The 17,500-nt window shown below is 36.9% G+C and overlaps 1 protein-coding gene across 1 annotated transcript in view; it reads right to left on the bottom strand.

The window, feature by feature from the left end:
- The window catches only part of LOC122332372 (far upstream element-binding protein 3-like), a 24,269-nt gene extending 15,049 nt beyond the window's left edge, over positions 1-9,220 (bottom strand). The window contains exons 1-5 of the mRNA XM_043229677.1: positions 9,062-9,220; positions 2,076-2,184; positions 948-984; positions 819-868; positions 583-654 (exon numbers count right to left, since the gene is read on the bottom strand). Coding sequence (XP_043085612.1) covers positions 583-654; positions 819-868; positions 948-984; positions 2,076-2,184; positions 9,062-9,157 — 364 coding nt within the window. The 5' untranslated portion in view covers positions 9,158-9,220. The remainder of the gene's footprint in view (positions 1-582; positions 655-818; positions 869-947; positions 985-2,075; positions 2,185-9,061) is intronic.
- Positions 9,221-17,500: the final 8,280 nt, after the last annotated feature.

Below are 17,500 nucleotides of genomic sequence, written 5' to 3'. Positions count from 1 at the left end.
TGTATTAAATATTCGCAAAATATCTAATTATTTTAATTTCAATTTCTATTTCCAAGGACAATTTCACAACGCAAAGAATACTTCAAAAACATGCACCGCTAATTACTTCTCAAATGCATATTACCTCTCATAACCATTAATTAAATACGCATAGAATAATACATTCTAATAATAATTCCATAATCAACGATTACTACTTAATTGCATGCATCATGTTTGATATGGGTTCAATTTCTCAAATGTATAATTAGTACGTATTTTTATTAAATATCAGTAAAATATTGTAATTTAGTTTATTATATTATTATTTTTCATGACTTGTTATACGCTATAAATAAATATAAATATAATATATATATATATATACATATATATATATATATATATATATATATATATATATATATATATATATATATATATATATTTGTATTTGACCATTTTATTGTACGATTCACATTTTGGCACGTTTACATTCTACCAGTTCTTTCTTTCCCTCAGAATAAAACCATAACGTTCTCCCGCTCGAACTTCAGGAAAGACATAAACACAGATCGGAGACGGATGCAGATCAGGACGTACCGGCAGCGATCTGGATCTTACAGTTAGATTCCAGCTGAATTCTTGTGATCTGTTCACCGCCTCGTCCAATGACTGCCGGACAAGAAAAACACACCGGTCAGCTTATATCAGGAAAATATCTCGACGCATACGCAGACCAAAACCTGTGTGCATACTAGGAAGAAAGTGACTGATACAAGTCAAGGACAAAGAGTTGCACTAATTATTAGACTACTAAAATGATCCACAGTACTTACTGAATCCAACCATCTTATCAGGCACTTTGAAGTCTTCTGTTATTATAGCCCTAAACAAACACATTCAATCATTACAGCTCTGAACTATGACGAGCAATAGCCTGAGTTTTAATGAAGTAAAGCCCTCACCTTGTACCATGTACCATTGCGCCGAGCTGGTTAGCCACTAAACAGAAGAGAAACACACCAGTGTTTATTACGGACACAGACACACAGCCTGGCAGAAGAAGACGCCTGACATGTTGATGCATTTGTGCAAATGCTCGAAAAAAGGCACATTTAAAAATGCAAAGTTTTGATAAATTGCTGGGGTTTCAAATTTTTTAATAATCAGAAAAACAGTTCAATCTAAACCGATTAAATATTCATTCAATTCAATGCAGCAGATAAATAGTCCAAAAACAGCAAGATGAGTTCATTGGTAATTATTACTACATTTAACAAAAAGTTTTAGACATTCAACGAATTGCAAATAATAAAAGAATAGCAATAGCAGAATGCTAAAACATGAAAGTCATGATTTGGTGAGATGTGTGAAAAGAAAACACTTATATCTATTAATATCCAGTGTGTTTGCACGGTTTATATTTATGCAGGTTTCAGTTAAACATTCACTTGAACTCTATAAGTGTAAGTAGAAGTAGTATACTTTCATGTACTGCCTTGTCAGGCTATTATCATAGAAAAAAACTATATTAAAAAATACAATAAAAAAAAACTAACTCAAGCTCTACTAGTTAACATATGAAAAAAATTCTAAAACTTTTTCTGGCAAAATTACACTAAACTCTTTAAGTGAGTTCACTTTATAAAAGAGTTTCCAACCGAACGGTCAAAAAAGAAAAAAAAAGAAAAAAGTTTTTGTTTACCAATAAGATGCATAACTAACTATTTAATATAACTTTGGGTATTTTTTTTTCCTAAGAAAGAAAATATATTATGCTAAGCTACTTAAAGCTGTCATTTCAAATATTAGCAATAGCTAAAGACAATTTAGGCCCTTGCTTTAATTAAAAAATAAACATAAGAATAAAAATGAAACGCTTCTGTGCAGATTTTAATGTTAACTTTCAGCCCTGTTTTTAAGCATGAAGTTTCACTTCCTCAGCCGTCTCCACGCTCTCCGCTCCTGACGTCTGGGGACTGTTTCGCAAGCGGCTCAAGAACAGAAGAAACCATCGACGGCTCGACACACCGTCAAAGGTCAGCGCTTCATAAAGCTGCACCGATTCTGATATTAATAACGAGCTGCAGTACCTCCTTCATCCAGCGAGCGCTTCTGCCCTCCGTAGCCGTACAGAGAGGCATCGACCACCGGAGACGAGTTGTTCAGATGCTGCATCTGCTCTCCACCCATCTTAGCGATCTGAGATCAGACACAGAACCACGGCTGAAAAGTATTCATACATGTGTATACACACACACACACACTAACGCATATAAAAAGACAAATCAATGGACAAATAATTCTACAAAACAAGCTTGAAAATATTTGAGTCATTCATTCATAAGTACAAAATAAAAGGATTTGCGCTAGCAAAAAAATAAAAAATAGATGCTTTACTATTAAAAATAAAATAAATCATTTGTAATGCATTAAATGCTCATTGCATTGCATTTAAAACCACTGCAACAGGAGTACACCAATAAAATAAAAAAAGTGATGCTAAATATAGGATATTAAAATAATCATCTGTGTGCATACAATTGTAACAATTATAATTATTATGCAATTCTATACTTATAGTAGGGCTTCAAAATTAATCCGTTTTCTAATTGCAATTACAGATGCAACAATTATAACCGTTATGTAATAAATGCACTTATAATATTCTGTGTTTAAGACGTTTTTTTCTTTCAACAGGTTATCTGTATTAGTATCACAATAGCATTCATAGTTTTGTCTTTTTATATATAGATGAAACCAATCCGATGCCTTTGAGGCTTCTTACGACAGAAAAACAAAGGTTTATCAGCATTTTAAGCTCGTTCGTGTAAAAATATGGCATGCGGCTGCTTCAAACAACGTTACGAACATCATAAATCGCAAACACAAGGGAATGACCGACAGTTAAGATGTTATAAACCGTGCAGCTCAAATGCAGGCGTGTCTCTCATTCCAGGGGTTTGTGTTTCAGACAAATGAAAAGATGATGTTTCTCAAGCGATGAAGAGCTGTGTCCGAACGGAGCCTCGGAGAGAAGAGATGCTTCGAACGCTGCCATTTTGAGCAGAAAGGCCGGCGCGGGGCAGAACGAGAGAGACAGGCCCGTCTCCACCTCTTCCCTGCAGCTAAACCCTCTTTCTGGGGAATGCTGGGAAGGAATGCCAGCAATGCGAGCGGCGGGATAAACGAGCGACCCAAGGGAACGACTCCAGCCAAACGCAGCAGAAGGTAAACAGCGCTCGGAGGAATTCAGACCAACAACTGGCCACTTGTTGCCCACTTGAGCCGGACAGCGGCTTTCAGAGAACCACTGTTTAGAGCGAGCCCATGTAGGTCAGTGGAGCGCATTAATTACCCATGATGCAACAAGCTCGCCGAGCGCTCACGCAGATACGCCGAGTCACGACGGGCGGAGGAACGAGAGCGCTCGCGGATTAATGCTAATTACCACCTGCTTTGATTGCTTCAGCGGCGACTAATTAAATCAAACTCCACGAGGCGCTGGTTTCGACTCTCGGTGCAGCGCTGGAAACCCTAAAAATAGGGCTTTTAGTAAAAGATAAAAACTTTGCAAATGCTTTAAAGGTCCTCAAAATACACATTACGTGCATTTTTATTCATTAAAATGAACGTAATTTAAATAAATGTTCACACATTTCGCATCCGGGTCACTTTTGAACAGAAAATACATCAGGACCATCAGGTGTAGAATTTATTTAGTCTTTTTCGTGAATATCAATATGTACAGCTATGAATATGAACCACTTATTTCATTTGAAAGTATATGCAAGTAAAAATAATACATTTTTTGGCTTGAAATTTTTAACATAATGTTGTTTTAGTCAAACTTATATGTTTTATTACATTATTTCAAAGATTTTATATATACACACACACATATAAAAAAAAAATATATATATATATATATATATATATATATATATATACAAGTAAATTAAGTACTAAAACTTGTACTAGAAATGTTTATGTGAGTATATGCATGTTCTTATAAATTTCACAGAACAATTTTCTCATTGACATTGAGAAAATAAATAAATTCTCATTATCTTTTCCAAATTTCCACATTAAGTAGAAAAAAATAAGAATAACTGATGAAGGTCTTCACATGCATCTGATCAGATACGATATGCTTTTAGCAAGACAAAAGAAAATGAAGCTTGATATTCTGTGTGAAATCGATTCAGATTCTGGTTCACATGCATTCTGAACGATATGCATGACGAGGTTAAACACGACAGCTGTCACTGCACGGGTGAAGCTGATTATGTAACGCGCTCGCGTCATCCAAATCAAACAAGCGAGCGCTCGTTTCTATCGCAGGAGAGCAAACTACAGATAAAGTGCATTGTGACGGCTGATAAATCAGCTCCACGGCGGCGCTGTAAAACAGGCCTGCGATTCTGGACGAGAGCCCAGGTCTATTTTCTTCCCCGGCAGCTCAGGAGTCCGGCCTGCGCTCCGACGCCCGGACAAGAAATCCTCAAAGCAGCCACAGGTGGACGGGTCCGAGCGTTCAAGGCCGGGCGGGTTACGAAACGACACGCATGTGCTCAAACATGACCAACACTACATGAGCTCTCAAACATGATCCGACCAAAAGCTGCACACCCCCAACAAACACACATTCTCAAAGCAACAAGGAACTAAATAGCTTCTTGAAGAAAGAGCACGTGGTCTTTTTTATTCAGTTTCAAAACTAAAATTAAGGCCATGACGACAACCTTTTTGTTTGGAGAAATAAATGTTAACTAAAATGAAATATTCACCAATTTCACTCATTGAGACACATTACGGTTTTAGCTGGAAAACATGAAGCAACTATTATGACTTTTGGAGTTGAATAAATGTTGTTGTTTCGTAATAAGTACTTTTATCACTTTGGACTGGTTTTGAGTAATCGTGAATTAAACTCCATTCATTCTAACGCTCCTAATACTAGAGTTACACGTCCTCATCAATACAGCCATACAGCCAGTTAACTGAAACGAAGGTAATAAGCTAATCAGAATTAATCAGATATTTGAGGTAAAGGACAGCTGTTTACATCAACTAATTAACATCCCACAAACTGAAATATTAACCACCGCTACACAAGCCATCAAACTCGGTGGGTTCCTGTAGAAAGCAGAAGACAGGCAGTCTGTGTGTACGGGACCGGACTCGGCTCATTCTGACGGGCCTTAACCGAGTATTGATCCGTCAGGCGCCTCCTGACAAGCTCCGACACTCAGGAGAGTTACAGTGAAGTCATTCAGAGACAGCAACCCTGCATTAACATCTCACACATGCCTAAAAACTCATTAACATTAAAAGGAAAAGCTGTTTGCGAGGCGTACGACAAAAGTTGCACTCTTGAAAACCGCACAAAGCAGCGCTAATACTGGAATATTGAAGCTCAAGTCTGGTTTTTCATGTTATGCAAACGTGGCGCGGCACATGCATGCATGAGCGACGGCTCTGAGAGTGTCTCATATTCTCTCTGAAATACTGAGGCGCGTGTGTCATGACAGCTGCGTGTCTCTGCTCACCGCGCAGCTCTCGGCAAATCAATGACTTCAACAATGAACTCCAACACCAAAATAACTTCTGTGGAACACGTTCAAGCTGACTTTTAACGGCTCGTCTGGGCAAACACACTTCACGCACTACTGTGTATAATCATACCATACTGAATGAGTATTAAAAGTACTCGTATGAGCAGACACGGTGCATGTAATATGATATGCAACGGTAAAAGCATGACTGTAATTCATAAAAGCGCAGATATACTACACGAGATACAATATGTACAATTATACTTATAATGGTCAAAACTGCTCATAAGCATACATGCTATATGGAGTGGAAAAATTATTTACCATTATAACAGTTCTCTGATCTCGGCAGATTTGCATGAAATGAAGACTTTGTTTTTAACTGTAATTGGAAGTATAACACTTGCAATACTTAAAAAGTAATGCTAAAACTAATGATTATTGTTGTATCATTAAATAGTATTGCCTGCAGTATATATGCTCATTTGAGCAACCTTTAATAATCATAATCCTCATCTAAGCAAATGTACTACATGTAATGCACGCAACGGTAAAGATTTCATGATCTGATATAGTATTTCTGTTGAGATGAACATTACTCGCTCAGAGGACAATTATAATCATTTAAAATGCTCATCTGAGCAGTACTACATGTAATGAGAAGCTTTATTAAAACTACTTTTATTACATGCAGTAATGTATGTGATGTATCTGCTAGTCTTTATTAAATACAGTATAGCATGCAGCATTTCTGTTGATATGAACATACTACATGCCATACAGTACTACAACGAAGAAAATGACAAGTACTCATCCGAGCAGATAGACACATAGTACTGCATGTAGTATAAGTGAAATGATCGCTTTTTTTCATTATAAATGCATATATTATTGTAAGTATGAGTTCAGATGAGTACTTTTAATCATTTTACCATTACATATAGTACTGCATGAGTATTTCCACTGAGATAGAGGTGAGTATTTAAAGTACTCATCTGAGCAGATATACGTGCAATACTATAACTGTATAAGCACTTTTAATAATTACAATCATCATTAGACCACTACATAGTGTTGCATGTAGCACTGCTGCTGATACGAGCATGTTTAATACTATCTCAACAGAAATACTACGTGCTCTACCATGATAAAATGATCTAAGCAGATATAGTACACGCAATACTGTATGCAATTGTTAAATGAACACTTTCAATCATTAAGCACCATTTTATGATGTGGTGTAGTACTGCAGGTACTATACTCAAATACCTACTTTCAACCATTTTAGCACATGTAGTATTTCTGCTGAAATAAGGATGATGAGTATTAGTACTATGAGTACACACTATACTGTATATAATGGTGAAACGAGCACTCGGTTCTTATAAGCATCGTTTTACGATTACATGCAGTATTACAGTAGTATATCTGCTCAGATGAGTATTTTTAATACTCAGTCTTCAGCTCAGAAACACTGCATGCAATAGTAAAAAGATTATTATTACAAAAATCACTCATCTCTGAGCAAAAATACTACACGCATTACTCGTATGTAATCACTTAATCGTAACTATTACACACAGAGTATTGTGTAGTATATCCGCTTAGATGAGTACTTAAAACCATTTTAACATTGCATAAAACACTATGTAATATTTTTGCTAAAACGAAGATAACGCGTATTAAAAGTCCTGACGCAACACTGGAGAAACGACGACTAATTATTAAAAGCAATCATTTTGCTATCTCAGATGAGAACGTCTAATTAGAGACGCACAGATTCAACGTTTGATTTTTGCCAATTCCGGTTGTCTATAAGAATAATCAACAGAAAATACTAACAAAAACCTATCCTTTTTTATGCAACAAAACTACTTACTTTACTAAAAGCACTAAAAGGAGCCAAATGACTTTTTATGAATGGGTTGCTGAATCACTGACTCATTTAATTCGTTCAAAAACATGGATTCACTCGGCGAAGAAAGGCCTGCGCTGCTCTGAGACGGAGAACCGTTCTGCTGAGGCTCTCACTGGAACCATTTTGGGCGAAATCAGTCTATATTGCATCTAAAATGCAAGCGACTTCATTTGAAACTCTTGCTAATTGAACGACTAGAAGTGCCGCGTTCCAACCGTGTTCATATTCAGGGAATACGAATGTTGCGCAATGAACGTGGCTTACGTAAATCATCATAAATCACGATAAATATCTTTTTTTCCCCAAGCGGTGCATCTCTACTTATACTCAAAATCAGAAATACTACGCGCAGTACTGTAACCATGAAATGATCGCTTTTAATCGATGTAACCATCATTTCACAATTACGTACAGTATTGCAACAAGTAGTGCGATTAAAATGAGGTGATATACTACATGTAACGGAAAAATTTGTACTATTAATGACTACAAGCGCCATTTTCCCGCTGCATGTAATATTTCCACCGTGAGGTGATTAAGAGTAGGCCTAATATACTAGATATACTGCTTCATATTATATAATGCTCAAGTCACCTACACTAAAAATAGCACAGAAGTAGATATAGTATGCAGCGCTACATGTAGTATTGCAAGTAGTATTTCCGCTATTGAGTATTTAAAGTGCACATATACTACACACTATACTGTGTGTAACGGCAAAACCACAGTAACACTCACTAAAAAGGTCACAGGAGTGGATATAGTACTGCGTGTGGTGTATGTAATGGTGAAAGGATCGATTATGAGCAGCTAATAATAATAAAACGAGAGTTAAGCTCGTGAAAAAGTGCACATGAGCAGATAAGCTACTTACAACACTACAGGTGAAGGCGGAATGATCATTTTAAGCGTAAACTTCATGCAGAAATCCCGCTGAGACGAGGATTAGGAATATTAAATGTGCTCATGCAAGACTCCTGTGAAACGAGCGCGATTAATAACCGTGATCTTCGTGAAGTGTGTGTGTGTGTGTGTGTGTTAGAGTCAAAGTGCAGAGAAGTGAGCAGAAGCGCGAGGCCTCTGAAGAACACACACCGATGAAGTTCTTCTTCAGTCCTGAAACTGCTCCGAGCACATGATCGTGTGTGTGTGTGTGTGTGAGCTTTAACACAAGTGTCACCGTGCACGATAAACTTGACTCGGCTCGAGATCGTGAGCGCGGAGCTCGCCGAGGGAAGTTTTAAGAAGTGTGTAAGACGACAACAGGTTGCAGCGGTCTGTCGCTGCCGTTTTCGGAGTTTGCGCTCGAGCGGAGCGCGCTAAAGTTGCTGTCAGCGTTGTCGGCGCGACGTCGCGCGGTCCGAGCGCTGTTTTGAGGTTGTTGTTGCGTCGTGGCCTTAATCTGTGCGGGTGTGAGCGTGTGTACGCGCGCGTGTGTGTGTGTGTGTGTGTGTGTGTGTGTGTGTGTGAGAGAGCGAGTGTGTGTGCCGGAGTTTTAAAGCTCCTGCAGCACTAGCAGCTAGCAGGCTAAGCGCGCTCAGTCCGGACGCGCGCCTGCAAACGCACGCTCGCGCGTCAAACACACGCTCGCTCGCGCCTCTACCTGCCGCGCGCGGTGAAAGGGGTCCGTGAATCCGTCCTTCATCCCGGTCTGAGCCACCGAGGCCTGTCCCTGCACCAGCTCCGCCATCATCATCATCACACACACTCACACACACAAGCGCATAAACACACACACAGCGCACACTACCGACCCCGGAACAGGAAACGCGCGAGGGAGCACCGCGAGACCTCAGCGAGTCACGAGACTCTGCGAGATTTCACACACGTGGTTCTCGCAGCGCAGCGCTTTATCGCTGATTTAGTAACTCGTTCAATAAAGAGTTCACTTTATAAACGTTACCTGACCTTGCCTGGCAACTCTTTCATTAAGAATTATTTCAATTTTAATTGATTTATTCCTTTTTATGACTGTTTTTGGATTTAATTTATTCTACAAGTTTTTATTCCCTTTATTTATTATATTTTCATAAATTATATGTATGAAATATTGTTTTATGTAGCGCATAACTACGTAATGCATTTAATTATTTCATTTTAATTAAATTTATTCATAAATTGTATTGTTACTTGCATAATGTAAATACAAATATATATATATATATATATATATATATATATATATATATATATATATATATATATATATATATATTATTGTTTTTTATAGTGTTTATATTATTTATAGTTTTTATGTAAAGTATAGTGTTACTATATATATATATATATATATATATATATATATATATATATATATATATATATATATATATATATATATATAATTTTGCTGATTTTGTTACAAAACTACTTATTTAATGTATTTCAATATAAATAAGTTATTTTTTATTTTATTGTTTTTAAATCTTTTATTCTCTGAAGTATTTTTTATTGTATTTATTATCTGTCGAGACTAAATATAACGACTGTGACCTGCCCTGTTATCTTTTTCGTTAATTATTATTTATATTACCATTTATTATTCTTTTATTTTACCTTCACTCACCTCGTTTTCACGCTGAACTGAATTAATGTTAATTATGAAGACCGTAAAGAAACGCAGAGCAGCAGAGGCGTCTTCACCAGACTAGCTGGAATATTATCATTAAAGCCACCCAGCAATGAAAAGCCGCCATGCACGCTTTTAATATATTCTTAATTCTTCCCAGCAATCGATCACTTTAATGGAAGCTGACTATGTCGGTGTGAACGCGTGTGAAGATGAACTCACTCACACATGTGGAAACATCTGAGAACATCTGGCAGGAACTCTGCTTAAATACATTAAAATGGCCACCGATTTCAGACCTGCTTATGCAAATCGGTTTTGTCGGCTGAAAGACAGGCGTGATGTTTGAGGCATGGGTGTGAAACACAGGGCAGACCCTGAACTTATAGCGAAAACGCCTCAGACGCCTCGTTTCATTCAAGAGTGTATATCGTGAGCTGCACAAACCACTTATAAAAGCAAAAATGCATTCGATTTAACAGCGTTTAACGCATTTTGTGCATCAACACGTTCCTCACGCATTCATCTCTAGCCATAATCCAGAAAAGTGACTGCTTTAATGCGACTGTGGATTATTCGGCTGTTCCGACGGCACCCATTCACATCCATTGTCTTGTTCTCCGACAGTCGTTCACCTGCAAGTCATTTGAGCAACGAGACTGAAAAATCATTTTCCCAGACACTGATATTGGTTTTCAAGCACCTGTTGACCTCAGGCGTTCTATCACGCCGAGCTTTCCTGATCTGAGAGAGGGCCGGGCCGGGGCCGGGCCGACGCTGGACGGGACCGGAGGACCGTCTTCTGCAAGCAGTTATGACTGATCATATATCCAGTTTCTGCGTCCGTAATGAGCACGAATCCGCAGAACTCAAACACAACAAACACATCACCTGCTAGCAATGAATTCTGGTCTGAAATACGAGCGTAAGATCATGAGAGCACAGCCGTGTCTGTAGAAATAGACAAGAGTCCGTTATCAGTTCTTTTTATGCCACGAATCCTTAGGATGTTCAGTAAAGATCATGTTCCGTGAAGATATTAAGCACATTTCCTGCCGTAAATATATCAAAGCCTCATTTCTGATCATGTGCATTGCTAAGAACTTCATTTGGATGATTTTCTCAGCGTTTTTATGATCGTAACAAACCAGACATCAATTCTGAAAATTCTTTAAAAACGGTCTTTTATGCAGGGGAACGTTCTGAGCGTTCTGGAGAGGTTCCTCGAGGTTATGAACACAATCATATTATTATTTAATATATCACGCTGTAAGCATTTCATGACGAGTAAGTCACAGCAACTTGTGTTTGTTTTATTACACTACTTCCAAAAATCATTTAGTTTCAGCTCATTTATTAATATACAGTTCTTCACAGAGATCCGAAGAACCAAAGGTTCTTTAAAGAACCATCTCTTCCTTACCTTTTATAACCTGAAGAAGCTGAAAGGATCAAAACTCAATTTTATTTCATTCAAGTTAAAATTAAAACAGTTTAACTAATTTCATCTCTTTAAAGTCATACAATATTCAACTTGATTTTTGATGAATTCCTTTTTGTTTTTAAGTCGAATCATGTATAACTTTAAATATATATAAATATATGCAAAAGCATTTACATGCATGTGTTTGTATATATGCATAATAAATATACACAGCATATATATATATATATATATATATATATATATATATATATATATATATATATATATATATATGTGTGTGTGTGTGTGTGTAAATAAAAACATTTATTTTGTATGCAATTAATGATGATTAACCCTTTGAAAGCACTAATCTAAATATCCTTTAATCAAGACACATTCTCCAGAGAATATATTTCACATATTAAGCCTGGATTCTGTGAAGAAAAACATAAAAATAAAAAGTTTTCACTTAAAACACACCGAAAAAAATACATAATACCTTTTTTTTTTTAAAGTAAGTGGTTGCAAATAATTTATTTGAGCTTAATTGTATTTAAAAATAAATGTTGAACGTCAGTCAGCTAAATCTGTTTATTTGTATATAGCTAAAATAAAAAAAAAAATAATTTTAAAGGGAAAACAAAACAGCTTTTCTGAAGTCCTCTTAATCTTGATCTAAGGACGTTTGTTCTAGATTTTCTTGCAGTGCGATCCGTCTTTAAAAGCAATTAGTCAATTCTTTGCTTAAAAACGCAGTCAAGGGACGTCTGGGGAGTTTTCGGCACGTGATCCGTAGCGCGGGCTTTTATCAGGAGAGCCACTTTCCGTGATTCCTCTCAGAGACTCAATTACTCGGAGGCCCTGCGGTGAAAATGACGGATGTTTGAGCACAGTTTGCCGAGTCCTGACCCGTCCTGCTGTCGGCCGGCCCTCGTCTCTCCTCTTTCTCTTTGTCCAGCACTTATTGCGCACCTGTCCTGTTTCCCGGAGGTGCTGGAAGCTTTGTGAGGTAATAACAGGTAAACGTGCTTGTTTGTGCACTTCTCCCAGCGTGCTCTAACAGGACGGCCTTCCATCCGCCCGATTACAGCGGACGCCCGTGAAAGCTTTCTGTGCAAATGCAGCCGTTCTCAAACAAATGAACACCGCTGGAGAAAAACCTGAGAGCTTCACGCACACTTCCAGGAAATCTTGAGATTATTTAGTGCCTCGTGTCACCGGGAGAGACTCACTTAATCCTGCCGTATACGGTATTACATTTTAAGAGTATTAAAAATATTATTAGAAATGAATTCAATTGTTAAGGTTAAGTGCTTATTCACTTTTTTTTCCAGGAAAATACTTCACATCAGATTCAAAATGACTAAATAAGGCCTTGCTCCTTAAAAAAGGACTAAAACTAATGTGCCACTGTGTTAAGAACCATTTATTTAAATCAAAGATCATTTTTCTGATCCCGTTTGTGGGTATTTTTATTTTTCTCATTTAATTTTGATCCGCTTTTTCACAAGCAAGACTTAATATCAGAAAATGCGTCTTCATTGAAGGATTCTCAGGTATTTACTCAAATATATTAGTAGAAGTAACTTTTTTCAATATGCGTATTTAAAGTTTCTTAAATCAAATGCAAAACGACTAAATATTGAGTGCAGTTTTCAAACACAGGCTTTAAAACAAGAAAAATATCTGCTGCACGATTTGATAAGAAAATCTATTTAATTTAAATGGAAAGCAAGATTATTTTTAGAGCTAAATGTTAATCGTACGATTTTGAAAACATTAAAAAGCATTCAATATTTACAGTGAGATGCATCAGATATATATAAACACACGAGAATTGCTTAAAAGATTTCTCAACTTTCACATATTTACTCATAACTTCATTCAACCGAAATACATTTTGTTACCCTTATGTTTGTTACTTCATATAAAACATAACTCTAAACCCATAAATAAAGCACTCGGTTCATCTTGAAATACATTCATATTTCTCTAAATAATTTAAACGTTTATCCACTCAAACCTCTTAGAAAATTAAATTGCATCAATCATTATCCTAGATATTTTTATTGCATATAATCCAGAAGCGTTATTATAAAAGAAAAGAAACCTAAATCATATCTGTGTTATTTATGCATTAAAGCAGATGCATCTCGATAAACTATATATATATATATAAATATACTGTATATATATCTATAAAAACGTCTGGTATATGAAATAATGCTTTAAAGAAAATCTGTTTAAAAACCAATTTGGAGGCTTTTATGGAGGAAAACAGCTCGGTTTTATTTAGAGACTCTAAAATATGTATTTTCCACAGATGCTGATATTAAGACGATGAGATCTTTATAACATTAGAGCAGATGCTGAGGATCTAAATATCAGCGGTCTCTATATCTCCAGTAAGATCATATATAATGATCCAGACAAATAAAATAAAGGCTCCTCAGAAGATGTGAGATGTTTTGAAGATCGTTCTCTGAGGATCAGTGAAAGTAAAAGATCCTGAAGATCAGATTCTTCCAGAAAACCACTGAAGAATCGAGTAAAGTTGATCTGGAGATACGACTGCAGTTATTCTGATCAGAATCCGTCCAGATCCGACTCCAGAAGCTGAAGCTGGGCGATTACGGAAAGTCCCGGTGATGAAGAGCGATCGATGGAGCTCCTCGGGGTCCGCGTGAAGCTCCGGTAACATGAGATCAGTCATTAACCCCCTCAGATGGACGGCATTAAGCAGGAGGCAAAATATTTCTATTTTTCCATCAATATTTTATCACGTGCAAAGCCGGAAACAAAGCTGGAGCGCCTTTGAAAGTAATGGCCCCATCTGCTTTAATAGATCGGAGAGCGGCCTTTGACACGAGCAGACGTCTGGAGACCAAGAGCAAGAGTCGAATGACTCCTACACCGACACGACAACACCAGCTTCATCGTTCATACGCTATCAGATGATATATTATTTACAGTACACGCCACGTCTGATAAACACAGAGTCAAAGCCGTGCGTCTCACGTAGAAAAGGACAGAGGAAACCGTGCCACGAACGCTTCTTCGATGCAAGACATAAATATCGCTTGTGAACGGAAACCACGTACAAATATATGTGAGGAGATAACAGTCAGATAAATAAACGTATGCATGCTGTATGTGCAAAGATAAATGACAAATAAACCAACAATTGCTCAAAAACATACACCTAGGCGGAGACAGGCAATAAAACAGGTGCAAAACAGACATAGAAAAATAAGTATAGTACTTATAAGTAAATAAATAATAATAATAATAAGCGTGTTTAAAGCCAAAAGAGGCGCATTAGTCTGACTTTATGCCTTAAACAGCCTTTTAAACCAGTCTGATGATCGTAGCGGAGCGTAATAAATCCATGAAGAGAGCAGATATAGCTGTGAGATTATGAGCTCATATCCATCCAGAGCCATTAGAGCCCAAACCTCCAGAGCGTCTTAAACCCCGGGTTCCTGTCTTCATCTTAACAAATCTCAGCTCTACAGCGTTCTCCGGCGCTCCGCCGCTAACATTCGACCCTTAATAGCTACATGTGAGCGGAGGGCCGAGCGGGCCGCCGGGCCCGAGCGAGTCTTGGGTTACTATAATTGATCTTAATGAAGGCCTGCAGAACAAAGACGGAGAGACGCAGGTGACTCTTCTCAGGTTCACCTGATTGACAGCGAGACGCCCAGACTCCTGAAGATCTCAAGAACAAACTGCAGCATCGCTAACATCAGGGCCATCGTATCCTTGCTACGCCAACGAAGCAAAAATACACGTTTCTGGGGTCTGCGTCATTAACATCAGGGCGCTTATAATGAACTAACTGTTAAAACATTTCCGTTATTTGACGGAGCTCGATGAGCTGAACTAAAAGTGAAATGAAAACCACAGAGATGCATGTAAAAATTACACTGAACAAAAACAACATAATTACTAAAACTTTAAAAAAGATAACATGATTATTATTGATATTATTTATAAACAATTAAATAAAAAAAACTGATGAATAATATTGTGTTTACTAATATTTTTTAAATTTGTATATTTTCCATTTTATTTTTCTCTGTAGCACTTTTGCATATACACATACACACAAATATATTTATTATTTATATACATTTATTTTTATTAACTTATTTCAGGTTTAATCTGAGAAATGTGGCGCTTCAACTTAAATTAAAAAAATTAGCCAAATTGCCAAATTAGCTTAAGTTAATTTAATATATAATTTTACTACAATTTTAAGTATTATTAAAATTATACAATACACACACACAAACACACATAGCATTATTCATATTGAATTTTTATTTTAATTCATATTTTATATATATATATATATATATATATATATATATATATATATATATATATATATATATATATATATATATATATGAATAAAAATATATATATATATACATATATACATATATATATATATATATATATATATATATATATATATATATATATATATATATATATAATTTGTATTTCATAAATAGTTTGAATATATATTTTAATAAATATGATTTTAGTTCCCCACAATGCTTTACTTTAGTTCAGTGTCTCATCATTTACACGTTGATTTATTGTGATTTGAACAGATTTTGATTTATTTGAAGAGTTTGTTTTATGGGTTAAATCTGTGCCCTGAACACTGACCCGATCAGAAATGAAGAGAAAGTGGACAGAGCAGGTCTTTGTGTGACGCTGAGTGACGGACAGCAGAGACCACTCTCATGTCTTCCCTTTGTGTCCCAGAATCCCACGGGCTGCCGAGTAATGAGACGTAATTGAGGGAAGGTCGCGGATCATTAATTCACCCGAACGCCTCGCCATGCTTTCATACCTCCACTGACAGGTGGAAGATCTGAGAACGTGAGAAACAGGAAGCCGCTGCCTCCACTTCCTGTGTGCGGCAAACACACACACCGCAGCGGACGCAGAGATCGAGTCGAGCGCATTGCATTCTGGGAATGATGCTCAGCGCATGTCAGTCATGCATCAGGATTCATTCTGGCTCCGTTCTAAATCGTTTTACACCCCCATGCAGAATATGAGAGATGTCAATCCCGCCATCAGATGAGTCCGTCTTCATCAGATCCGGAGCAATGCGTCTCAGTAATGGAAGTGAATGGGTGCCGTCAGAATGAGAGTCTGATAAAAACATCAGAATAATCCCCAGTCCATCAGTCAACATCTGGAGAAGACAGAAGACCAAACTAATCCAGAATTAAGATGATTTTAACTCAAATACGAGTTAAACCTGTGTGGTCGGTCTGTGAGAGGAAAAAGTGTGTTCATTTTATATCTTTAGTGGAAACAATATAATAAAAAAAAGTTATAATCGCAAGATGCAAAGTCATAATTGTGAAAAAAGTCATAATTGTGAAAAAAGTCATAATTGCACAAATAAAGTCATAATTTGAGAAAAATCAGGATTGAGATATACAAAGTCACATTTGTGAAAAGAGTAATAATCGCAAAATAAAACAATATAATCGTAAAGAAATTCCTAAAACTACCATAATTGTCAGGAAAAAGTCAGGACTGTGAGATATAAAGTCATGAAGTCAATCGCCAAATAGTGGTAAATAAACAAGATTGTGAGAAATAGTGATAACCGCAATATAACTGTGAGATAAATGATTGTGAGAGACAGTCAGCCAGATACGAGCGACTGCCAAAATGACAACGAATTAAGAAAAAAGAAAGTAAATGATTGCAAGACGCAGTTATAACCGTGAAAAAACTACTGCGAGAGACAGTCCTAATTTCTGTCAGTTGTGAGATACAATCAGTTCTGCTGTTATAAGGAAAAAGGTTCAATTGCGAAATATAATCAACGGCAAGACGGAGCTGTAACTGCGACTAAACCTCTAATCGTCCTAATAACCAGTAGCTGTCCGCCATGTTTCGACCCCGAAGCGCTTTGTGTTTCTGAAGTCGCACGCCTTGCTCAGCTCCGGGAAGCCAGCTCTCGCCGCACAGAGCGGCAGAAAGTCGACTAATTCACCAGCGGCTTC

This window comes from Puntigrus tetrazona, unplaced genomic scaffold (assembly GCF_018831695.1).
Source record: "Puntigrus tetrazona isolate hp1 unplaced genomic scaffold, ASM1883169v1 S000000020, whole genome shotgun sequence".
Lineage (NCBI taxonomy): Eukaryota > Metazoa > Chordata > Actinopteri > Cypriniformes > Cyprinidae > Puntigrus > Puntigrus tetrazona.
Note: the sequence above shows the minus strand (reverse complement) of the source record. Positions and strands in the feature narration are given on the sequence as shown.